This window comes from Zeugodacus cucurbitae, chromosome 5, assembly GCF_028554725.1.
Source record: "Zeugodacus cucurbitae isolate PBARC_wt_2022May chromosome 5, idZeuCucr1.2, whole genome shotgun sequence".
NCBI lineage: Eukaryota > Metazoa > Arthropoda > Insecta > Diptera > Tephritidae > Zeugodacus > Zeugodacus cucurbitae.
This window is the reverse complement of record NC_071670.1, coordinates 65681785-65709558: the sequence shown is the minus strand read 5'-3', so window position 1 is coordinate 65709558 and position 27774 is coordinate 65681785. Positions and strand designations below refer to the sequence as shown.

At 34.4% G+C, this 27774-nt stretch overlaps 3 protein-coding genes across 3 annotated transcripts in view; 2 read left to right on the top strand and 1 right to left on the bottom strand.

Annotated features, from left to right (window-relative positions):
* LOC105213776 (inactive dipeptidyl peptidase 10) overlaps positions 1-2109 on the bottom strand; it is a 201794-nt gene extending 199685 nt beyond the window's left edge. The window contains exon 1 of the mRNA XM_054231156.1: positions 1689-2109. Within this exon, the coding sequence (XP_054087131.1) occupies positions 1689-1775 (87 nt within the window). The 5' untranslated portion in view covers positions 1776-2109. The remainder of the gene's footprint in view (positions 1-1688) is intronic.
* Positions 2110-20301: 18192 nt separating this feature from the next.
* On the top strand, positions 20302-21859 carry LOC105213843 (vitellogenin-3-like). The gene is made up of 3 exons (XM_054231218.1): positions 20302-20684; positions 20750-21012; positions 21069-21859. The coding sequence occupies exons 1-3, from the start codon at positions 20327-20329 to the stop codon at positions 21753-21755; spliced, it is 1308 nt and encodes a 435-aa protein (XP_054087193.1). The 5' UTR covers positions 20302-20326; the 3' UTR covers positions 21756-21859.
* Positions 21860-25275: 3416 nt separating this feature from the next.
* Positions 25276-26712, top strand: LOC105213844 (vitellogenin-1-like). The gene is made up of 3 exons (XM_011186938.3): positions 25276-25561; positions 25627-25889; positions 25948-26712. The coding sequence occupies exons 1-3, from the start codon at positions 25342-25344 to the stop codon at positions 26632-26634; spliced, it is 1170 nt and encodes a 389-aa protein (XP_011185240.1). The 5' UTR covers positions 25276-25341; the 3' UTR covers positions 26635-26712.
* Positions 26713-27774: the final 1062 nt, after the last annotated feature.

The window sequence follows — 27774 nt, the reverse complement described above, 5'->3', positions numbered from 1 at the left end:
CATAAATTTCACTGTATATTCTTGAAACATGTATAAACTAGGTGTGCCCCTTAATAAAAGTAGTCCTATTAAAGCAGCTTCAAAAAATTCCTGAATCTTATCTTTCATACAACGGTACTTTTTAAAGCTACTAAAAAATCGGAAAAAATAATAAAAGGCATTAGGAATGAGGGGGACTAGGCAACCTAAAACTCTACTTGATTATTCTCTTTCAATGTAAAGCATAGCATTGATGTACCACTATAATGGGAGAATTGAACTACATCATAGAGAAGAATAATTAAATTATCAAAATAAATATTGACACTACAAGATTCTAAACTTGGTTTTTTGTAAGCCCTTTATACGGGATATGAGTATCTCAATTGGTCACTTTATTATACCGACCATATTGGAGATAGCCTAATGAAATTAAGTGGACATATTTTCACGGCCATAATTTAACTGATGTATGATTTTACGGATCATTTTATTCTATCTTGTAACAGAGTGTTAAAAATCTTAAAAATATTTTAAATCTCTGCTTCTCAAAAATTAGTTTTAATCCTAAATTCTTTAATAAAAATTCAATTTCAAACAGCATGAAAAAAGTGACTTGATGATTTCACTTTAATTGGTAGGTACTTTTTGGAATATTCAACCAAATGATGAATTCCAAAACTATCAGTTCATTGCACATTGCTTCATTATGTTATTTTTATGCGCAACTGTATAAACTAGGCCTTGATTTCAAGAAGACAATGCACCATGTCACACTGCCCATCAAACTCTTCAGTTTGCAGAAGAAAAAATCCCTGGACATCTCATGTCCAAACAAAGTGACATTGATTCTCAGATTTGATGACGTGACTCCTTTGACTGTTTTCATGCGACTATTTGGTAAATAACAAACTGTTTGTAATCTAACTTCGGAGTATTGGTAAGTATAAAGTGGACATTCGTGAGAAATATACTGAAGGAGATGTTTGAAAAGATATTAGATAATAAAAAAATTTCTGCTGACAATCGCCTTTATTGGCACTCTTTATAAAGAAAAAAGTCTAGTATAAAATAAAGTAATTTTTCGTCAATATTATTGAATACATCTGGTTATACTATAGTGAAATTTACGGCTATGAATGCTTTGTAATTTATTTATCATGATACATGAATTGTATTTGTAAAATATATGATATATAAATATAAAAATATAAAATATACACATATCTTCAATTATCATCCATTCATAGTAATAAATTCTCTTCCATTTCTTCGCTTGACGCGACATTATAAAGATAGGTTAATATATAGATTTGTCTCAATAAAATTTGTGATCCAGTTTCGAGCAAATTTTATTGAGTACAGTGTTATATGGGAATAAGAACGTAATGAAATTGGTTCATAAACTACCATAATCCCTCTATTGCATAAAATATATCTTATTATGAACTTATCCGAGTTTTCAGTGAACTTTAAGTCACTTTAAGTTGACCCGACGGCGCTTGAACTTAGCAATTTCTTAGTTTCTAAGTATATATATTTTAACAATAATATTTTTTGTAAAGTCATAAATAAGACAGTGCAGTGACCTCTTTTGCACTTTCTCCAAACCATAAATTAATCTCCAAAACCATATACAAACATCCATTTCAAATAAATATTACAATTAAATATAGCAATGTATGTAAGAAAGTATGACAAGCACTTACCTCGATGGTGATGTGATGGCCGCGCGAGCGAAAGTTGTCGTCATTCGAGCGCAGATTCTTCGAATCAATTTGCACATTTGTCTGCATTTTGGCGCCGTTATTTGAGAGGACGAAAGTTGTACAAATTCACATGCGCGAACGCGTTGAGACAATAATTTGCTGGTTGTTGTTGTTGTTCAGTAGAAAGTGTGTTCCACTTGTTGTAAGATTTATTCACTGTTTATTTGTCTCTCTGTTTGTTTTCGTTGTTTTTTCTTGTTGTTGCTTTCACATTTGCCTTGATTGCTTAACTAGCTAAATAACGGTTTAACAGCCTGCCAATGGCACTATCACGCGCACGCACCAGCTGTTCTCCGACAGGGAAAGGCTGGCTACTTAAGCTGCCACAAGTGTTTCACTTCGATAAATATTTGCCTAAACAAAGGCACACACATCTAAGCATATATATGTGGCTGACTATTTGTGTCTATAATAGCGGCACATATGCCACTCGGCGCGTCTTTTTCGTGTGTAGTTTGAAAACTAGAAAAAAATCATAAACGGAATACTCCAAAATAACGGTTTTTATTGTTGTCTATTTTGTTGTATCTGCCTTGATTGTTGCTTCGAGTGCGCGCTCTATCCACAGCTTAGCGCAAAATTTATGCGGCCGCGACTGTTGCGCATTGGCTGCCAACTGTGGCACTTACATACATAGTCACTCACACTAGTATATATTTGTAGGAATATGTGGTTATCCTTTTGACGTTTAGTATTCACAGCGCGCTTCTGACATGAAGGGATAATGAGAGATGCCAAGGAACGCGACCAACTGCCACAGAAATATGCGAAAAATATTTTTGCTTATTATGACAAACGGAATTTGTTGTATTGTTGTCGTTGTTGTTGTAGTTATAGCTGTTGCTGTAATAGAGTAAAAGAACGAAACGGAAAAGGCAATAAAATTTATTTGTCTGTCAAGTAAGTAAGCAAGTGAATATAAGCATTTCATATATACTATGTATATGTAGAAATATACGTATGTACATTCTCAGTCATATTTTTATATACATATATTATATATCTGTATATGTATATACGCCAATTGATTTCAGTAAAATAGTAAACCGAGAATCGTAGAACAAAGCTTTGCTATGTGTTACTAAAAATGGCGTCGCTGGTGGCTATGGAAGCAAGTCATCACGCCCAGCCATAAAGAGCTATGCTCCTCTTTGGCATATGCCTGCACACTGGTATTAAAAATCGGAAATTTTTGGCATAAAAATATTTTTCTTTTGGCAAAATTTGTGCACTTCTGCATTCATATGCTTGTCATGAATGTCGAAATGAGAAAACTGAAATGTGAACAATTGTAAAGTCCACAAAATACTTTTCAAAATATCATTACATATATATATTATTCTGATTTGTAAGAAAGAATTATAAATTTATGTTATAAAAGATGTATCATAAATGCAAGAAGCTAAAGAGCACATGTCCCATTCATTTTAATAAGATTCCTCAGAGATTGACCGATATTTTCGGTAAAAAAAATGTAGAAGCTCCTGTTGATTACACATTCAGTATATGGGTGAAAGAAAGAGTATAACTCGATGTCTAACAGATAAAAATTTTACTCAAGTGAATGAATCGCCACTACAAATTTCCTAAAAAAATAAAAGTAAAAGCAACAATAAAGTTATATATTGGTCTACAACTTTGCTTCCGCCGTTTTTTTTTTGCAAATTTAAGGCTTTTTTTGTATAAAAACGGTTACAAAAATGTTATTCAAAATATCGCTAGCTACTACTTTTGACCATCTTTCTGGCAGCATGCGTATTCCGTGCAAATGTCGAGAATTCGGCCCAAAAAGTGACATTTTGAAAGTTGAGAATAAGTTTGGGATGCAAACAGATCTCTACAAATATTTTGTTGGGTTAATTTTGACACAAATGTTCACGATCGATATCAAACGATTTAATCGACCAGTGTTTGACCCTAGAGACATCTATTCATCTATTGGAAAACGGCGAAAGCAAAGTTGTAGATAGTTAAATTTAATGAAGGAGGAACTGTAGAAACCACTTGAAAAATATAATAGTATCCATATGTCGGATTGTACCATTTTTTGAGATTTATACCAATCGGTTCGCCAAATTCGTAAAAATGTGGCGAATCTTCTTTTTAGCCTTTTCGCACAGTCAAATAAATTTAGTACAATAAGATTATAATAAAGAAACCAGTTTTCGACTTTCACACAGTACTCGATTAACTATCAGCTGTTATGCATTTTATTTGCTGCTCATAAGAAGTTAGTAAGTTTTATCAGCTGATTGCTTTTTTATCAATAACCACAACCAAATTGACAGCGTGGACAACAACGCGCAGAGTTGTATTCCAGTTTCAACTCGATTTGTATTAAATTACAAACTAATGTAGGAAAAACGAAGCATATTTTGTTTGGTAATCAATTCATCATTAACTCCTGTGCGAAAAGTCTATTAGGGCAGTTTAATTGATATTAAAAGGGTTTTCTTGGAAGGTTATAGCTTGCGACCTACCTAAAATATTAATTTTACTTCTAATATAAACATACGCCAACATTTAAGTAGTATTTTGAACAGCACTTGGATATCAAAATATGTTAAAAAAGGTTGCCACCTTCTTAAAAAACATCTTCATATATAAGAATATATAAAAGAATTTATGCTTTCTAAAGAATGAGAAATCAATAAAATAATCATTCAAATTCTGAAAAGAAAATAAAAAATAAAACAACAAAAACTAATTCTATTAGGTCTACAAGTTTGCTTCCGCCGTTTTCTAATAGATGTCTCTAGGGTCAAGCACTGGTCGATTAAATCGTTTTATATCGATCTTGGACATTTGTGTCAAAATTAACCCAACAAAATATTTATAGAGATCTGTTTGCATCCCAAACTTATTCTCAACTGAAAAAATGTCACTTTTTGAGCCGAATTCTCGACGTTTGCGGGAAATTTTGCTTTTCTTTTTTAACTCCAAGAAAAGTGCGGCTGAGGCTCATCGACATTTGTAACCGTTTTAATACAAAATAAAACTTAAATTTACAAAAAACGGCGGAAGCAAAGTTCTAGACCTAATATTAAAATTCAAAAATACAAATTTAGTGGTTTCCTGTTGCGATCGCGGGTTCCAGCATAGTTCTGACTAATTTTTTAACCCTTGATAAATCAGACCTTGATTTAGATCTTTTGAGAATCTTTTTAGATTTCTGCAATTATATTTTTGGGGATTCTCATTCAGTATTCTTTTATTTGAATTTATTTAATGACATTGTCTTAAGATTTTCATTATTAAATATTTGTTGACCAAACCATTGAATATTCTTCACCCATATGACAGTTTTGTACCCACTGTGGCCATGATTACTACTCCCAATACGCACTCGAATATATTTTGCGCCAATACCAAATCCAACCATCTTCAACACTCAACTCATTACAATGCATACATACTATATACACACACGTAACGGTACATAAGCATATATAACGGCACTACACCGCAAATAGTTGTGCATTTCTTTCGCACACTCGTATTCACAATTTTTCGTGTCGTGCCCATGTCGCTGTTTGGCATTTTACATTACGTTCGGTGCGATTGAATGCCTTGTGGCATTCGATGCTAGCAACGTACAACGTTCAACGCCTAATAGTATGCAATAAATATTTAACTTTTCCATTTCAAGCATTTCAAGCATTCCAACGCTTAGCGCACTTTCATATGCCAGTCAAATCGAAGCGCGTATGAAGAGAGCGAGAGTATGAGCAGCGCGAAGGCGGTAAAATCCCAAAGGCTTTTATATTTTTCTCTAAATGCTAATGAAGCTTATCTTTGTAGCGCCGTAAATGTGTGGTTGCGTTAAATGGCATACGAGCATGGAGCGAAAGTGCGTACGCGTAATGAGACTAGCTTCGAGTTGTTGCGCGGCAAATGCTTAAACCGAGTAGATATGGAATTCAATTAAGCGCGATAGATAAGCGATCAATGGTAATGAGCATTAAAGTTTTAAGTGATTCCAATAAATATGCATTTAATTGCGTTGAATAATAAACAGGAAGCGGTACGTTTTATGTGATTATATTTTATAAGAATGACTTTAAGATTATTTTATGATAAAAACATGGACTTATTGTTGGAACTCGTTAGAATATAAAGCAAATTTAATAATTTAAATGATTATCATAAAAAATTCTTTCACTTATCGAGTGATTTCACATTAGCTATGCTAACTTTGAAGTATAAATTGTGGAACAATATTACTAGATATATTATGTTCCCTACTTGTCATAATACTGTCAATATTACAGTCGAATTTCACAGCGTTTTAAAAACAGTTAGACGATAACACGATTAATACATTCACTCTAGCTTTATTTGTGCTGGTGCAGTACCTATTTATACACTATTTTCATTATGTCAAAATTAATGACAGCCATTGTCAAAGTAATTAATACTCTTACTAGTTCAGTTATGGTAAGCTTTCCACACCAAATTGGTTCTCCACATCTGAAAATGCCAAATTTTCGCATTTTTTAATGATTTAGACTTTGTCAAATTGTGTCAAATTACTGTCAGCAATTTTGACATAATGTAATTTCAAAGTTTTCCACAGCGTAAAATAACAAATTTTCGAATTTTTGATTGATTTACGCTCAGTTTAAGCGCTATAAAATAAATACCTCTCAGATTGGTACAAATTTAGTCAAACCGAGTTGAAAGTAATTTCGAGTCCTATTTATCGGGTATATGTTTAAGATTGAGTGCATATTTGCAGTTCTGCAATGCTATTAATTAAGAATCGTATGGATCACGATTTGAACAATTGGGGATATTTTATATATTGTTATATATAAATTAAACATTTTAACAATAAATTCATATTTTAAAGTTGAAAATATTTGAATGATTGACAATTAAATTTTTAAATTAAAAAAATATCAAAATCTGCTATTCAATATCTTCTCTCGTCACCACACAAATTAATTTGTAATTAATTTTTAGTTGCACAATATTTCAACATTTGAAATTAAAATTCAATCATAATTAACGCTTATTAATTGTTAAAAATGACAGGTCGTACACTGGCGAATGAAAGCGGTCAATCTCATTAATGCAAATAAAATTAATGTTGCTTAATATGTAAGCCTTTGGGTATACATAAATTTGCCTGGTGCGAGCGTATTATTTAAATATTTAATTACTAAATGGATTACAACACGAATGTGCGAATAAATACTATATATGTATGTAAATAGGTATTTGTATAGAAAAAATCAACGCTCTATAACTGTAAATCCAATTTGTATAATTTTCAGCCGCACATGAATTATGAAAGTATCAACTTTCAATGTTGCAAAAATATATACACACGCTTGTAATACAAAGGTGAATATACAAATTTTAAAGCATGTTCACACGGTTGGAAAAAGTTGTTTGGTTTTGTTGGGAAAATAATTTTTTATGTTCTTTAGTACACATATATTTATAAATTACTAGCCGACCGCTCCGGCTTCGCACGGCTTTAAACAAACATTTCAAATGCTAAAAAATTTTTACACATGCTCCCATACATATGTATGTACTTCCCGTTTCTTGTGTGGGTTCATTTAAATTCAAAGTAAAATGAAGAAAATTCGAGCATGAAATTATATTTTATTTGTAATGAGCTAAATCTTGATTACGACCTCTAGTCTTTGGTGTTCGATGAAGATAGCGGAATAAAACTTTACACCAATATCGATAACAGGAAACGGAAGCGGAAATGATACAAACAAATTTATGTTAAGCCCTGAAGCTGTCGCTGCTTCCTTCACTAAGTACTTTCTAGAGAAGGGACATTTCCTGTACAATTTCCACTTCCGTCATTTTGAATTACGTTTCCAGTAAAATATTTCTGGTTTCTTCATTTCCGGTTCCGGTACATCGTTCCCATATCTGGTTTCATCGGTTATCCCATATCTGGTTTCAGTTGGCTCATTTCGTTTCCAGATGCCCCACTCCCAGTTTCAGTGACCAATATTCAGCCACCCCATTCCCGGTTCCGGCAATATCATTATCCGTATCCGTTTCCGGATGCTCCATTTCCGGTTCCGGTAACATCATATCCGGTTACCCCATGAGGTCAATGACCCCACCCTGATCACGTGATGACATTTCAAGATCACGTGATACTTTTGTTTACTGGTCAATGACCCCGCCCAGATCGGGTGATGTCACATCAAGGTCACGTGATATTTATGTTTACATTTTTGAGAGAGGTCAATGACCCCACCCTGATCACGTGAGGTCTTTTCAAGGTCAAGTGATATTTTTATTTACATGTCAATGACCCCACCCTGATCACGTGATGCCATTTCAAGATCACGTGATATTTTTGTTTAAATTTTTGAGTGAGGTCAATGACTCTACCGTGATCACGTGATGTCAATTCGAGGTCACATGATATTTTTGTTTACAGGTCAATGACCCCACCCTGATCACGTGATGTCACATAAAGGTCACGTGATATTATTCGTTACAGTTCAATGACTCCACCCTGATCACGTGATGTCATTTCAAGATCACGTGATATTTTTGTTTACATTTTTTAGTGTGGTCTTAGGTGTTCGATGTCTTTCTCTTGGATTATGAAGAGAACTTGTATATTTCTAATATATTGACGATTTTCAGTTTCAGTTTAAGATTCTCCATCACGGAGTCTTTTTGATACCCTCACCTGGGAACTATTTCCAGAATGCTCAGAATCTAGCAATAAATATAGCCTATATAGCGAACTCATAAACAGCTCTGGTCCAAAATCCGAATTTTAATATTTTCATCTAAAGATCCAACCCTTTTTTTGTATATAGGTCATAAATCCCTTTCTAATCTTTTAACTTATTTGAAGTAGAACTATGTAAGAGTGCTCTGTCCTTATTCCCAACCACCGCCAGTGACGTTCTTACTTAATTTTTTTATTAACCGAATGCATTGTATTTTCCATTCACAAACTTTGTGGTTTTCATAACAATTCAATTGTCATAATTTTGTTTTTTGTAAATTATTTTTGTGTTTGGCATTGCGTTCAGAAACAGCGCGCAGCCGCCGGGTCTGTGCGCACAGCACAAAGCACTGCGCTGATTTAATTGCTTTAATTTAATTCTCTGCTGCTGCTTCTTTGGCAAATCTAATAGAAAAATCGCAAATTTGCAAAGAGCGTAAATTAAATCTGACGCTGCCGAGCTGTCATGCCATGCCATGCCATGCCATGTGATGGCAGTCACTGAAGTAGAAGCAAAACAATAAGTGGAATAATCACATTCCGTTTGTGTTTGTGCTCACTGCATTTAGCACGACTTTTTGTTGTTGTTGTTGTTATTTGCATTTATTTTGTTGTTGCTTGTTTGGCTTTTTTCACTTTTCAACGACACGGCTTTAAAGCGTTAAAGCAATATCCTGTCAAGAGTTAAGCAAATACAAATGTCGATACGCTCATATACTCATACACAAAAGTGCTACTGTAAATAACACGAACTCCGGAATACGGGGTTGGTTCGGAAAGACAGTACTTTTGAAAGATCTCTTTCAAGGTTCGTGCTTCCAAATCTCAATATCCGCATATCATGAGTCCTCAATATTTTCAGTGAAGGTTTCTCATTTGAATTAAAATGTCCTGCTTTCAAAGCAATCTTTTATTTGTGTGAAATCCGTTTCTCACTTAAGGTTAGGTTATATTACGTTATAGGACAGATCCCTATAATAATAAGCTATAAGAGATCCCATTAGGACAGGCGACATCCTTTGTGATGCCGCAAACTCCTCAAAAAGGATGCCATAGACCATCAAGAGCCGACAAAACGCTTTGAGTTTTCTTATTATTGAATGGTTATTCTTAAATGGTTTCTAAAATACATGTTAAATTAATTTCTTCGGATATGCATCAGAAGCTCAACTTTAAAAACGTCGGGAGCTAGTAACTTAGAAACTTCAAGTAGTAAGATATATTATAATTCATCTTGAAAATGATCATGGAAAGGTCACATTAATTACTTGGTTGAAGAGATTACAAGGAATATTATTCTCATATTCCAAGGTTCGGAGTGAATGGGGGTTCATTTGCTCGCTTTATTCACTACTGGGAACCATATAAGCTCTTGGAACCAGATCATACGGAGAGGAATTTCCAGCGCTCTGTTAAACAAAAGTCTCTCAAATGACCTCTAGTGGGGTACAGAGTAATCCATATTACTGAAGTGTGCTTGAAAGCAGCCAGATAGTATCAGTTTTTAGATTCGATACTATCTCAAATTTTCTTTTTTGAAAAAATCACTACGAACTAATTGGAAAAACTTTTTTTTGAATATGGTTTTTATCTTCTTCTTATCCTTTGAGGATACAACTAAGGGCCTCGGAACATTCTTGGAGCTCTTTCTTGATCTATATTGGTATGTCTTGTTGGGAGACTATAACCTAATAGATAAGTTGAGGTTCCTATGAGTTATGTAGACCCTACTGCAGCCGAAGGGGCATGTGGTATTTTTTTTTTAATACTCCAACTTTTTTGAAATTCAAAAATATATCTATAATTAGGGTAGTGAAAAGTAATACAATTCAAATTAGTAAAATTCAAAAATTCTATACTTTTCCAACCACCCTCGTCTATATGACAACACCGATGCAAAAGCGCAATGCTGCTACAACAGTGACGCCGGCGGACGGAAGTTAAGGCCAAACGGTGCTCGTTTAATAAAAATCATTTGATATTCCGTTTACGTTGAGGCCATGTCGCATTCTTACACACCGGTGCCACGGTGCCTACGGAGGACAGAGAGTGGATTTCATCATACAGCAGCGATGCATTTGCATTTGCAGCGCAACGCATGTTCACGAACTGCGGCAGTTGTTAAAGCACTGCCAACGGCCGTCAGCCATGGCACATTTGCATATGCGTCAACCGGAGCACAAAACGCACACACACTCATACACAGAAACGCTCGCATGCATATTCAGCTGTAATTTCCTACGTGTACGCATAGTTCTTCTACTGTTTTTTGATTTTCTTTTTTTCGCTACAAAGCTGCTTAAAGTGCAGCTAGTCAGCTAGTGCTACGCTTAAACTGATTTTATTCACTGGATTTTTTCCCTCACACACACATACATGCATATACTGGAGTCAGTGCTGACACTAATTCGCTGCACGCATACTTCAATGTGCGGGCTGACAACTCTCCTATGACATTAAAGTTTCCCGGCATGTGCGGGTGTGTGTTTGACTGGATCTATGCTAAATGTCAACTCGACTTCGAGTAGTTAATGTTGAATTAGTTGGAAACAAAACACGCACCCACAGCAACTCATGCACCTAACTAAGTAGTGCTTTGTTCAAATGGAAGTAGATTTAGATTTTGTGATAACACATTCTATATACAGTTGAGTGTATAAATGGCTTGGAAGGATTTATGCATAACAAACTTATTTAATCATTGCAAAATATGTATGTGAATATACATTTATATACATCCATATATACAGTAATACTAAATCAGGGTGCGTATTGAAGAGTTCTTCCACATAAGATAAGAGAGAGGACGAATTGTCGGTTCACTAATGTCGAACCGAAAGAAGTGTGTCGTGGCTCCAAAAACATTCTTATAAAATATAGTCTATATGGGTAAATTTTTGCACTAAGTAGTTCAATATTCAATACTTCAAATGTCTAGAAAAGATTTAAACAAAATTGATACTATTCAGCTTATAGAGGACCGTCTTCTTAACAATATTAAGCTGCGACAAAAATAATACATTTTTGGGTGTCTAATTAATGTTAAATATATTGTAAATTTGATTTAAATAATTAATTTTATTTCATTAAAAATAATGAGGAGATGGCAACTCTACCAAAAATACTTTCAACTGTGAGTTTCCTACATAACTATATATAAATATATTTTTAAGCTCAAAAATATGCTTTAATTCTTTTCTTAATTTTTTTCTTTTTTAAATAGGTGGCAACACTTCCAAAGAATGTGCAGGATTAAAAAATTTCTCAAATTTGTTAGTTTTGATATTCATAAAAGTCACAAATGTCTCAATTCTGCTTAAATACAATTTTATAAGGTGGCAACTCTACTTAAAATATATTATTGCATTATAAATTTATTGAATTTCCTAGAGCTCAGATTGTATTATTCCTTTTTCCTATAATTTTTTTTAGTTTGAATAGGCAGCAACCCTTCTCTTTTGAATTGATATTCACGCCAGAAATCTACTTAAAACTGGTATATTTCAATTATATTATTAATTTTACTATATTACAATTGCTGAACAGTTGGTAACTCTTCTCAAAACTTCACTTAAATGAAGTTAAAAGAAACCTGCCTGCAGTAAACCTTTTCAAAACTCGAATTCTTAATTATCTATAGAAGAAAGCGTTCTGATCTACGAGTTAATTAATATTGAGAAGTTTTAGACTGAGTTCCACTCAGCAGTATAACGTGATAAAAATCCGTGAGCTCGTTTAAGTAGACCTTAAAAAACTGTATGGTTCATATACTGCATGAAGTATCGTGCATAGGACTCCCTGCGAAGTATAACCTAAACCGTGAGATCACTTTAAATCAGGGTTTGTCGCTGTTAATTTGACCTGCTTCGATTGACGTGGAATAGGAGTCATGACCACTGTATTATAAGACTCACAAAGTGTGATCTACGGCGACAGTTACAGATCTCTATTACAAAATTCGAAAAAAAAGAGTTGCCCTTTTCTGGCAAGTAGGGCGGTACCTCCGCCACATAGGATACCTTTTAGGACCTCCAGGAAAGCGTTCAAAAATTTATGAACCGCTGGGTAAAGTGTATCGGACTAAAAGGTATCTAAATTGAATAAAGACTAAGAAATTATCGGAGGGTCCTTTATAGAACTGTTCATTTCTTCATCACTTCGTATAAATAATAAGACTTCTAATAAGACTTCTTCGGCTTCATAGTTATTTATCAGCTCAGTAAATGTCGCTATAGTTTAAGCCAAGCCCTAGATAATAAACAGAAGCTTGCTTTACGACTATTTCATCGAGTGAATACCGCCATGAAGCCAAACAACTATACTATACTCGTATAACTATATATATATTTTGGGAAAAGATGCTTTGAGAATTATGAGAACAGTCCAAAACAATGTTTACCTTGGCTTAAATATATTACTTGAATTACTCTTAATTTCAGATAATAGGACATTAGTTAACATACAGTACCTGCCAAAAGTACACATATTACTTTCAAAGTATTTCTAAGATAGTTAGAATACAATTTTTATCTCCTTAACACAACTTAACGCAAAAACCCACACAAACCCAAAGCTTTAAATGTCACATCCGAAAAATATTGAACTACTTGAGCATTTTAGCCTTCAACCGATTTGAGCCTGGAAGCCACTTTCATTGGCATTTTACAACGCTGGCACACACACATTTTATGCGACGAACGTGCAACGACAACGCTTCTGCCCTAAAGGCTTGCCCACATATACTGCACGTGAGAGACAAAAGCTTCAAATATGCGTAGAAAAATATGGCACCACTCCGCTCTGTTTTCTTGCTTAATTTATTCATATGCAGCAGAGCGAGGTATAAAAATAACGGTAAAATGTATGAAAATAACATTTGGAAGTGGCTTCAAAAATATTTTTGGGCGCGCATAGACGGCTGCGCCTTTGTGTTGTTATTGTTATTGGTTTTTTTCATATTTATTCATACTTTTTTTGTTGTTTTTCGTCGCTCGTTCCACAATTTCTAACGCCACTTTTCATGGCTCAGCATATTCTTAGATAATTTATGCGTTTAAGTGTGTTGAGGTGGAAAATTTCGTTAGCCGCGTTGAAAATGAATGAATATGCAATTTGATCATAGCGACATACTGACAGGGTGGCAACGCCAATTTTTTTTTTTTTTTTTTTTTGTACACACACATTTGCTGAAATATTTTTATGAACTCAGTGGCTGGAATGAGCCAACGACGGCGCGGCACTCGGAGAGACCTACACACCTGGCAGAGCATTTGGTACCGTTACACCTACATATGTGGGTGTGTGCGCGTCTGCATATTTCATCATCAACTCTGCTATGTATTGAATTCACTTTTATATACATATTTTTATGCGCCAGACGATTTGCAATAAAAAGGTGGAAAATATGAATATCAAATGATGACTCAAGAGAAAACAAGTGAAAAAAGATACTCTCGGTGAAGCATGAAAGTTTTTGGCGAGCGAAAAGGTAGAAAAAATATATGTATTATAGAATATGGAAAGAGGCACGTACTGCAATGTCAAAGGCTAGTAAATAATAATAAAAGTTTTTACAACAGCAACAACAACAAGTGTGGCAAAAGTGGTAACGTAAATACTGATTGTATTAAATAAACTGTTCAGCTGAGATATGGTTGGCAAGAAGAGTGGCGAAAATAGGTGGAAATTTTAGTGAAAGTAGAAGCAATAATTTTTTTATATGAGCAAATTAATAAACCTGTATGTGCATTTAGTATTTGCATGCAAATTCATATTATTTATTTAAGACAAAACTTTACAGACGTCTTCAAGCAACTTCTTCAACACACACACAGGTAAATTGAGTAAACTGAAATTGCTTTGCATAAATTCGAAAGTCAATATTTATTATTACAAGACATGAAGTTTTTATTTTCAATTATGGAAATTGCAGCAACTGACATGCCAGCTCAATCGTCTTATATACAAACCATATACAAATATGTACATATGTACAGAAAAGTGCTCTATGTAATGAAAGATGAATATATTCTTAAATTTAAATGAATGTGAAATAAAGTAATATTCATGTACCCGGTTGGCTATCAGTAGCTGTGGCCATTGAAAAAAAATACGAATAAAGATTATAAAATTCGAAAATACGTAGAGACATTTTGACTTACATATATATATTCTACAAAGCAATGAAGATTTGCGTTCATATCAGCATAGTAAAAGACAGAAATGAAGATTTATTGAAGTAATTAATTGAAGAAAATGGCGCAAGAAGACAATTTCAACAAACAATAGATTATTATCAGGTAACTGATTCTGGCTTTAAATGGATCCCAATGAGTTGCAGTAGATAAGTGGCTATTTTTGTGGATAATAAATGTATTAACATTTACTGGAAATCCTTGTAATCAATTTATTTGATCAATTTCTTAAAATAAATGTTAAAGACAGGTGGCAACCCTACTTAAAAATAGCTTCACAATAAACGTTTCTTAAAGCTATTCAGTTTGACACACATATTGCAATAATTCGTTTGCCTTAAAAATTTTATAAAACTTTAAAATTTGAAATAGGTGGCAACCCCAATAAGAATTTTTTTTTATATAAGATTTCTTTAATCTCATGAATTCAATGCACTTACTCAAAAACTTGTCAAATATTTTAAGTATCCCGTATTGAAATTTATAAACAGCTGGCAACCCTGCTCAAAAATATTTCAGAAATATCAATTATTAAAAAAAAAATTAACTGAAAAATTATTACATTGTTTTAACAAATATTTTAACAAATCCTTTCTTTAGCAAATAAGTGTAATAATATTTTTAAGCAGGTGGCAATAATGCTCAAGAAGTACTTTCCACCATAAGCTCTTCTAAACTGCTTCAGTTCTATACCTATTTGGTTTTAATTAATATATTTTACAGAAATAAAAATTGTTCACAAGTGGCAACCCTTCGCACAAATATCTAGTGTATGGCAACTCTTTTCAAATGAAGTTTTAAAATTAAAAACATTTTTTAATAAAACCTTTTTGGTTGGTTTGATTTGAATTTGCAAAATTTAATTTAATTAATATTTAAGTGAATTTATAATTTAATTTAAGTGAATGTATTGCTGTACTTTGAATTTTATCCTTTTTATACCCTGAATAGGGTATATTAAGTTTGTCACGAAGTTTGTAACACCCAGAAGGGTGGGAGGCACTTTAAAGTATATATAAATGATCAGTATGTTGAACTGAGTCGATTTAGCCATGTCCGTCTGTTTGTCTCTCTGTATATATACGAACCAATCCTTCAGTTTTTAAGATATCGTTTTGAAATTTTGCAGATGTTATTTTCTCTTCAAAAAGCTCATTTGTCGGAACTGCCGATATCGGACCACTATATCATATAGCTGCCATACAAACTGAACGATCGGAATCAAGGGCTTGTATGGAAAATTTTCGCATTTGACGTGGTATCTTCATGAAATTTGACATGGATTACTGCTTAAGGTAATAATATAATCTTCGAAAAAATTGTTCAGATCGGTTAACTATATAACCTTAATGTTTCTAGCAAACAACCCGGCTAAAAAGAATTAGTAAAATTTTTTCTTTTTTTTTTACTTACTTTTTCTTACGTCTTTAGATTTGCTAAAACACATAGTTACTAAAAGAAATGCACTTGTGAAGAGTATATTAGCTCCGGTACAGCCGAAGTTAACGTTTTTTCATGTTTTATCTTTATTTTATACTTCTGCTTTTTTAGTGTTTTTATATAAATTTTATAAACCTATAATTTTACCTATAATTTGGAAACTTCCCAAAATATTTGCAATAAACAATAAATCTTAAAACTTCCATAATGACATCTAAATCATTTAATTAATTGCAACCAAGTTCAAATGCAGCAATTAGTGCAAAATTTAAAGCCGACCTCAAAGAGAAACATAACCAATTAATGATTATTTATTAACTCGGAGATTGCTTTCAAGCACTTAAGCGCAAACTGACGCAGTCCATTAAAGTGCTTAAAGCATGAGTTGTTACTCTTGTTAGTGTGTGTATGCCGCATGTGGCATAATGTGCCTCAAAAGAGTTAGTCAACATATTAGCAACATATGTATTTGATGCGCAGCTGCAAATTAACGGCGCCAACAACAACAGAAAGATAAATCGCACTAAAATCGCCGCTTCATAAACAACATGACCATGAAAGTACAACAAAATAAGCACAGACACAACAACAACAATAACAAGTAGAAGAAAAAGAAGAAGCGACCAATAATTCCCGCAACAAATATGAACAAATATTCTGTAGAGCGCCACAGAAAGAGAATGATGGCGAGTTAAAATGTCAGTCAATTGCTTACGTGCCCGAGCCGAGCTAAAGTTTAAAGGCGAGCACTTGCCATCATCATTAATGCGTGAGTGCGTGACTATGCTGATGAATGGGTCTCACTTGAAGAGTGCTATATGGCTCTTCGACAGACTGACGGACTAATGGTTTAAGTGACTACTTGACTAACGGTTTAACTGACTAGTCGAACTGGCTGCTTGACTGCCTATTTATCCGCTTGACTGCGTGCTTGACCGCATAGAATTATTTGTCGGAAATATATGAAAACTGTTATATTTGAGGGCGTGTGCGTGCCAGAAGTACCGCTCTAATGCGTACAGTTGGTTATTAACTGGCTGACTGTCAGACTCTCGCGCCGGTTCGCCTGTTGTTTGACCAGCTTCTTGATGACGCTAGATTGGTTGCTGCCACTTGTGGAATTTTTCAATTGGTTGACCCCTCATCATGCTTTTGCACGCAATTTTTAGAACTGAGGGGGTGAGTATGAAATTATATGTATATGTATATTAATGTTTTAAAATATACAGACATCCATATTGAATGTGTTCAAGCAAGGCCTTTGTGTAGCTTAAAACATATTTATGAGCAAAAAAATATACAACTTAAATTGGCGCTCATCATAAATAATTTTCCCGAGTATTTCTATTATAAAAATTTTCACAAATAACAGTAAATATTAAATATATGAGTGTATAACACGCACTCTCTCTCTCTCCGTTTCTCCGTCTCTCGTTGGAATATTTCCGTCGTTATCAGTGCAATAAATTTCCTACAAATCACCAGCGGATATGACAGCTTTAGATTATCGCAACCAACAGCAGTGGACTCATACAGAAATACATACATGCAAACGCATAAACAGTTATATACATACACACATATGCACATAAATACCACACGCATCCCATTGGCGTTCAGGCACTTGCCCACATGCGGAGAGCACTCTTATATTCCATAAAGAACAAAGCACAGTTATTTGTTGTTGTTGTTGTTATTGCTTTTATAGATGTGCAGCACAGTTGGATATTGGCGTCAACATTTTTCAATGCAATCAGGCATATTGTGACAATTTTTCAAAGGCGACCTACACACAATCACACATCGCTCCACCAGGACTCCCGCATCCCTCACCAGAGACACACCCACTCACATATACAGATCGACACTCGCACGCGCGTAGACAAACAATGACAAATGACCAGTTGCTTTTGTTGTTATTGCTTTATTACTGCTCGCTATGTAGTTTTCTCAGGCCATCAGTGGAGCGACAGGCAGCGGCCCCGTTCGATTAAAGTGCAAACGAAAGAGTTGAAAATATTTGCTGTGTTCGGTCAGTTGAAAGCGACTAATACATACTCACATACGTACAAACATACATATGTCTATATGCGCATCGTGAATTTATGCCTTTGTGCCACATTTCGAGCAGCTGTTGCCTCATTTACACAACAACAAGAAAGTGAAGGGGGTTATAATCTTAAGTGTGTTTTAGCTTTGATTGACCGTTATTTATTGTGGCGTAAATTGTTTAAAAATTCCGTTTTTTATTGCAATTGAATTATGAGAATAAGTTGAGTAAGTATGTAGGCGGGAGAGGAAGAAACTAAGAGCGTGAGAGTGAGCTAAAATATTTGCTTACTGTTTAAATCGCTCTACAATTCTTTGCATACTTTTTCGTGGGAGCATTAATGGCATTTCGTTCATATTAAATTGTACTTCTCAAACGCTTAATGAAATAAAAATTATATCAGAAATCAGGAACGAGTTCTACTGATGATATTGATGCTATCTAAACCCAGTTTGAAGTAAAGGGAAGCAGTGCATGTAGGTATACTGATTATGACAAGAGCTGATCCGTATAAATCCGAACATACACTTTAGCATGAGAAGGCTTCCAGTAAATTTTTTTTTTATAATACATCCCTATCATGAGACATCAATAAGAGTCTGGCTTATACGTTCGAAAGATTGAAACGTCATTTATTCGGAATCCGCTAGGTGATTATACTAATTAAATTGCTTATGTATTATTTAGTAAAAACGGCAGTACATGTCTACCTTAAATTTTATCTACTTTTTGTTCTAAAATATTACCTCGTAAAATTCTTATTAAGTAATCGCTTTAACACACATTTATTGAAACATACATACATATGTACATGAAGGTGAGCAAGACTGTCATTAGCGAATACTTATAGCTGGCATTTGACTGGTGTTATAGTTTGTTATCGTTACCTATGAGCGTATTTAGAATACGAAGCAATGTACATATATATGTATAATCTATATCTAGTGTGGGAAAAAATCGCTCAGTGTCAATACTTAATGTTTTTTTTTCGCAAATTAAAAACACCAACGGTGCCAGTTTATTTTTAAGATAATATGAATACAATATTGTAATATTTATGTATCTACTGCTTTGTTTATATAATTAAATGGGAGGTAAATCACACATGAATTAGTTTTCAATTAAAAAATATATATATTTAAATTATTAAAATTAAAATTAAAATTAAAATTAAAATTCAAATTCAAATTCAAATTCAAATTCAAATTCAAATTCAAATTCAAATTCAAATTCAAATTCAAATTCAAATTCAAATTCAAATTCAAATTAAAATTAAAATTAAAATTAAAATTAAAATTAAAATTAAAATTAAAATTAAAATTAAAATTAAAATTAAAATTAAAATTAAAATTAAAATTAAAATTAAAATTAAAATTAAAATTAAAATTAAAATTAAAATTAAAATTAAAATTAAAATTAAAATTAAAATTAAAATTAAAATTAAAATTAAAATTAAAATTAAAATTAAAATTAAAATTAAAATTAAAATTAAAATTAAAATTAAAATTAAAATTAAAATTAAAATTAAAATTAAAATTAAAATTAAAATTAAAATTAAAATTAAATTTAAAATTAAAATTAAAATTAAAATTAAAATTAAAATTAAAATTAAAATTAAAATTAAAATTAAAATTAAAATTAAAATTAAAATTAAAATTAAAATTAAAATTAAAATTAAAATTAAAATTAAAATTAAAATTAAAATTAAAATTAAAATTGAAATTAAAATTAAAATTAAAATTAAAATTAAAATTAAAATTAAAATTAAAATTAAAATTAAAATTAAAATTAAAATTAAAATTAAAATTAAAATTAAAATTAAAATTAAAATTAAAATTAAAATTAAAATTAAAATTAAAATTAAAATTAAAATTAAAATTAAAATTAAAATTAAAATTAAAATTAAAATTAAAATTAAAATTAAAATTAAAATTAAAATTAAAATTAAAATTAAAATTAAAATTAAAATTAAAATTAAAATTAAAATTAAAATTAAAATTAAAATTAAAATTAAAATTAAAATTAAAATTAAAATTAAAATTAAAATTAAAATTAAAAAATTCAAATTCAAATTCAAATTCAACATACATATATGTAGTTAATATTTGTCTTATCGACCTACACTTTTACAAATCGCATCGCCATACAACCAATTAAGATAAGCGCAGTAATGGGAGACCTTACAAAAGTAGTAAAACGTACTCAAAGCCGTTTGCGTATAAATAGCTCACTATTGCACGCACAGTCACTTACTTCGGATACGGTTCGCAAATCAATCCAAACAAATATAAATCCAACAAAAAAGATTGCTATGAGAATACTTATAATTTCACTTTGGTGCCTCGTCCAAACCAGCGCAGCACAGGAGGCAACACCATTCGACTACCTGCAGTCGGCACAACAGATAGCCGAAGGATTGATTGCGAGTGCGCCTGGACCTCTACGGCCCGACTACTTTTTCAGAGTAGTACAAAATTTGGTCAAAGGTTTGCCCTCACAAAAGGCGAATGCACTAACGAATGCTATTTGTAAGTATTACGGGGCGTCAAAACAAAGGTGTGTTAGAATATATGCTCTTATTCGCTGCTCTCAGGTGCCGCGGTTATTGCCAGCGGAAGGAATCAAACACCCGATCGGTATGCACCGAGGTTGGAAGATATTAAATTTCAACTGCGTACTCCGTGCTATAAGCGTGAATATCCGGTGGAGGATCCTAGTGGGCTAGTATTGGATCCGGCTTTTGATATCAACAAACGAACCGTTCTTTTTGCTACCGGTTGGACAACTACCGTGAATAATGAACGTCATGACTCTTTGTCTAAGGCATACAATTGTCGCGGTGACACCAATTATTTGGTAATAACCTGTATTTTATATTTCTCAACAATTACAAAGAAGCTAGAATTTTATAGGCGCTGGATATTGGCGACTACATAAACACGCTTTACTCGTGGTCCGCACAAAACACCGACGTCCTCGGTAAATATGTGGCTGAAGACATTCAACGTCTCTCTGAGTTCATAGACGTCTCCAAACTGCATCTAATGGGTCACAGTTTGGGCGCTCAAATAATGGGCTCCGCGGCGCGTCACTATCGCTTGTTGACGGGTCAAAATTTACCCTACGTGACCGGTTTGGATCCCGCTTTTCCATGTTTCAACGAAGGTGAGACCCTAACCACCATCTCAGCCAGCGACGCAGACTTCGTTGACATCATCCACACGAATATCGGCGTTAACGGCCAGTATGCAGCATACGGTCACGTTGATTTCTACGTCGGTGGTAAATTTCCTATTCAGAATGCCTGCATAACGCAGCTATGCTCACACGAAATCGTTTGGGAGTACTACACAGAGTCGGTGTATCCCAATAACGAGCTCAATTTTCTGGCAAGACGTTGCAACTCGCTCTTCAGCCTGCAGGAAGGTAGATGTGAAGGTCTTGAGTCGCCTATGGGTTATGCTGTGCCACGTGACATAAGTGGCCGATATATGTTGGATGCAAACTCTAAGAAACCATATGGCAAAAATGCTACATCGGACTATACTGACCCTGATACGTCGCCTTGTGGTGCCTGTGCTCGTATCTTTAATGAATAAGGAAGTTCGTTCCAATTATACATTTTGTAATAAAATCGTACTGATTTAGTTTGTATCTAGTATGTTATGTGGTCTTGGTTAAAATAAAAAATATATGGTTGTACCCCCATGAATTTAAAGCTTAATCTTACTGAAGGTGATTGAAGTTTCACTGCTAAAAGCTTATATGCTTCTCATCATACAGTACACTATCCAAAAGATTAATGAAGTATAGACAGTCATGGCGAAGGTCAATGGTTATGCTGTGCCACGTGACATAAATGGTCGGTATGTGTTGGATGCGAACTCTGAGAAACCATATGGCAAAGATGTTACCTCGGAGTATACTGATTCTGATGCGTCAACCTGTGTTGCTTTTCCCTTGAATGAATATGTATATGTATAAATATTATAATATAACTGCAATATTTCAGTTTGTGTCTGGTATGTTATGTGGTGTTGATCAAAATAAAAAATATATGGTTGCACACGGCCTAATCAATTTAAAGCTCAATTTTACTGTAGTAGAGCTGAGCAGCTGAAAAGCCTACTTCCAGCTTAGAACTTTCAAGCTTATTCCATAGTCAGACACATACAGTATTGTACTACATTGGCATCTATCAGCTGATAAAAATAAATTACAGCAAAAGAAAGTTATAAATAAGAGGCACGAAAATTGATCTCTCCTTAGTTCGAAGTACAAGCAGTTTTAAAACATTAATTAAAATATTATTTTCATTATTAGTTTTCAACATATAATGTTTCTCATAATATTTTAAAATTATGTTTTTTGATTGGAGTTTATTTAGAATATAATATATTTTCTGGATGCCAAATTGTCAGAAAACATACATATAGATAGAATCATAGAAGAGCTTACAGCTTTCGGTGTGTTCAATGCGTTCCATTGTGGTACATTTCACAACACCACATAATTTCAATGGTTTCTAGCTGCAGATTGTAGTAGGAAACACTATTTGCTTTCGAACAAATTTCAGAGCAACGGTGACACACAAACCAGATACTACAATATGTACCACATGTCTTCTATGGTATTAGATGCTTCCCAGCACACATTAAACTATCCAAACGATTAACGAAATCTAGAGTGCGAGTTTGAATGTTTCAAACCGACTTTTGAGGAAATGTCTATATTAAAAGTAATCGTGCCATCTTCCGATCAAACTTCAAACTTTCATAAATTTTAAAAGCTTTAAAAGCTTTTTTAAGCTTTTTTAAGCTTTTAAAGCTTTCAGCTATCAGACGCAAGCTATAAGCAATAAATTTTATAGTGTTTACTATAAACATACAGTCCACAAGAATAACGAGAATCACTTTACTTTTTTTGACTTGACTTTTTTTACTACTTTTCACAACCCACCTACAGCATATACAAGATGATACGTCCACTTAAATTTCCTGATATATCTCACATATAAAATAGGTCACAAGCATTGAGGTCCTCAAGTTCGGTATCTGGGGCATTGAAATGAATGAACTTTTAAAGTGCGTGACGTCAGACTCGAAACGCAATGTTTGTGCAAACTTTTGTGCAAACTTTTGTGCCGATATCTTCACTGGTGCTTAATTTATAGATTGCTCAGTGAACGAATAAGATGAACTTCAATTTTAATTAATGAGAAGTAGGCGTGGTTTTGAGTCGTATTCTCCCATTTTCAAGCTGTAGCATTGGGATGTCAAGGAAATGTTATAAGTCGAATATAGTTAAAATGGGTCGATCAGTTTCTGGGATATTGTTTTTGACCGATGAGTGGACCGAGTAACGCCCATTACAAATTGCGGCTACTCCTTATGTGTCATGTTTACCATAATATTAAGGTTTCCTGATGTTTTTCCTTACTAAATTAAAGCATTTGGAGTAATTTTTAAAACAGTTTGTATTGGATGTAGGCGTGGTGGTAATCCGATTTACTCCATTTTTAGACTATATAAGGAAGTGTATAAAGGAAACGAGAGTTTGGTTGATATAGCTTTAGTAGATTGCTCTAAGCATTTTTATTAGAACCTCTGTATTATAACAATATTAGTTGCACATGTCGTATCCCACAGTTGAATACCACACATCTAAATCGGCTTTATGACCACGTTATGTAACCAAGCTAGTCAAAGCTAAGTTTTGATTTTTTTTTTAAAGCCAATATAAATTTACAGCTCTTATCTGCTTAGTTATTTAACTAGTTATATGTTTTCTCCACGTGTGCCTACTATCTAGGCGAAGAAAGGAAAGGTGGTGAAAACGATTTTCCCAACACAAGACCAATCGAGACGAAGGATATAATTAAAGTGTCGGAAAAAGGGGCCTTCACTTGATGGCATCCCGAACAAGGCACTTAGAACTGATATAGAACATACCATAACGGCATTCACCGAGCTTTAAACACGCTGACTAAACAAAGGAGTTGGAAGAAACGGAAGTCTGGTCCTTCTTCAGAAGCCAAACCGTCGGTAGAGCCTGCAACGTCACCTTATCTGGAAACCAGTTTGGCTACAGGAGGTATCAGTGCCCCATACACGCAGTCAGAAAACTGATGGGCATTGCTGTCAAGGCCATGGGGGACACCAGATGGATGCGTAAAAAATACTTTCAACTAGCCATTCAAACCGCCTATTATGAATGCAAGAAATACACTCAGGTATCTGGGTATCAGAGCGTATTTGTTTCACTTGCTTGAGGTATGTAGATCAAAGAACTACCATAGAGTGGATAATAGATGAAAGTATGGCGTCCAACAATCGAGCTGATGTGGACTAAAACAGAAGGAGTGGACCGCAATAACGCTTCAAGAGCTTAGGATAAAAGCACGGCAGCGGAGAAGCGTAACCTTTCAGGGACTGTGTGAAGGGGCATTTTGACCCAGCTTGTCGTGCTTAACGGTATTCTGACAGATCCCAGATGCTGGATGGGTCATTTTGTATTTTAACTTAAATAAAAATTGAATAAATAAATTGCGAAAGTATAAAATGTTAGGTTACACCCAAATTTAGCCCTTGCCTTACTATTGACTTTGTACCTTACTTTGTAATCGTTACGTAAGACCATAACTTGAATACCATAAATTATTAAGTGTCAATAAATATGACTGAATAATGAATATTTATGTTTATACTTTAACACTTACGTGTATATATCTACAGCTTAATTTGTAGTCTGAAAGGGGAGGTAACGGAAATCTTCATTATAAATAGTATGTGGGGGCTGAGGTAATTCAGGAACCGATTTCATTAATTTTCTCCACAGAAGGAATTCAAAATTGTATTATAGGGACAGTAGGTGTGCATTTTCCAAATGAAACATCAGGATATCAAGAAAATATTATATCCAAATAAGGTTGAAATTTGTCTAGTAGTTCTTAGATGTAGTATTCACCACATCTTACGAGAGTACAAAAACTAATTAGTTGCCTCATGAACATACATTCTTACAAATCGCATTTTATTATACCCATCCAATTAAGATAAGCGCAGTAATGAATAACCTTAAACAAATTTTAGAAAATCGTACATATAAATAGCTTACTTTGGAACGCACAGTCACTCAATTTGGTACTAGATCGCGACTAAGTAAGGAGATTTCGGATAAAACACTATGAAGATATTCCACTTCATTTCACTTTGGTGGTTCGTCCAAGCCAGCGCAAAAGAGCAGGGTACACCATTCGATTACCAGCAAGAGGCACAACAGATAGCCGATGCATTGAGCGCGACTGCACCTCGACCGCTACGGGCCGACTACTTTTTCAGAGTAATAAGAAATTTGATCAGAAGTTTTCCTGAACAAGAGGAACTTGCACTAACGAATGCTGTTTGTAAGTACTACCGCGTGTCAAAACAAAGATCACTATATCAAAATGCTTATACGCGCTGTTCTCAGGTACCGCACTTATTGAAAAGGGCAAGAATCAAACACCCGATCGGTATACACCGAGATTGGAAGATATTAATTTTCAGTTACGTACTCCATGTGATAACCGTTCATATCCTGTAAAGGATCCTAGTGGTCTACAATTGGATCCGGATTTTAATACATTAAGAAATACCATTCTTTTTGCTACTGGCTGGACGACTACTGTGAGTCATAGACATCACGACGGTTTGTCTAAGGCATACAATTGCCGCGGTGACACCAATTATCTGGTAAGAACCTGTAAATTTTACATTTCTCAACAATTATAAAGAAGCAAGAATTTTGCAGGCGCTGGATGTTGGCGACTATCTTGATACGCTGTACTCGTGGTCCGCACAAAACACCGACAACATCGGCAAATATGTGGCTCAAGGCATTCAACGTCTCTCCCTGTTTATGGACATCTCCAAACTGCATCTAATGGGTCACAGTTTGGGCGCACAAATAGTGGGTGCGGCGGCGCGTCATTATCGTTTGTTAACAGGCCAAAGCTTACCATACGTAACCGGTTTAGACCCCGCTTTTCCGTGTTTCAACGAAGATGAGGGCCTGACCACCATCTCAGCCAACGACGCCGACTTCGTTGACATCATTCACACGAATGTCGGCGTTTACGGTCAGTACGCAGCTTACGGCGATGTTGATTTCTATGTGGGTGGTAAATTTTCAATTCAGAATGCGTGCATAACACAGGAGTGTTCGCATGAGATCGTTTGGGATTACTACAAGGAGTCGGTGTATCCCAATAATGTACTAAATTTTCTGGCAAGGCCTTGCAATTCGCTCTATAGCCTGCAGGAGGGTCGATGTGAAGGTATTGAGTCTCCGATGGGATATGCCGTGCCACGTAATATAAATGGTCGGTATGTTTTGGATGCGAACTCTGAAAAACCATATGGTAAAAATGCTACCGTAGCGTATACTGATCCTGAGACGTCTCCCTGTGGTGCTTGCCCTTTTCCCCCGAATGTATGATCCATTGTATAATTCAATTACTAGATTTAAGTATGTTATGTGGTGTTGGTCAAAATATATGGATTTATAATGGCTTAATTAATTTAAATCATATTCTTACCGTAGTTGAGTGGAGCTTTGAAGTGTCAACGCAAAAAGCTTATGTGCTTCCCAGCACAAATTAAGATATCCAAAAGATTCATGAAGTATATGGAACGAGTTTTCATATAATAGCTAGACCTTTAAAGAAATGGAAATTATGATAAAAACTATACATCGTTGTATTAAAAGTTATCATGGATGATGCTTTCGATCAAAGTTCACTCATCACAAATGCAACACTGCAATCTCTGATATGTTTTGAAAACTTTTTAAGCCTGACGAAACTTTTCAATCTTAAGGAAGCTTTTCAAGCTTAAGGAGCTGAAGAGGGAAGCGAGACGCATTTGCAGACAAAAAAAGAAAGAGGCCGAAATGCGTGAGTATGAAGAGCTTGACAAGCTGGCCGACAGAGGTAATGCTCGAAAATTTTACGAAAAGATCCGGCGACTAACTGAAGGTTTCAAGACCGGAGCACACTCCAGTAGGACCCCCAGAGGTGATCTAGTTATTGATGACCAGAGTATACTGAGTTTGTGGAGGGAACAGCCTCCAGCCTGCTGAATGGCTGTGAAAGTACAACACCAGGAGATGGCGAACCCGATTCCCCAATCGACGACGATGGAGCAGATGTTTCATTGCCCGACCGTGAAGAAATTCGAATAGCAATTACCCGCTTGAAGAACAATAAGGCGGCGGATGCCGATGGATTACCGGCGGAGCTATTCAAATGCGGCGGCGAAGAGCTGATAAGGTGCATGCATCAGCTTCTTTACAGAATATGGTCGGAAGAAAGCATGCCTGACGATTGGAATCTCAGTGTACTCTGCCCAATACACAAAAAGGGAGACCTCATCATTGGAAACAACACCCGCGCCGTTAGTTCTGCTTTTTCCAGACTGGATAAGGAAGCGAAGCGTATGGGTCTGGTGGTGAACGAGGACAAGACGAAATATCTCCGATCGTCAAACAAACAGTCGGCGCATTCTCGTCTTGGCTCACACGTCACTGTTGACAGTCATAACTTTGAAGTAGTAGATAATTTCGTCTACCTGGGAACCA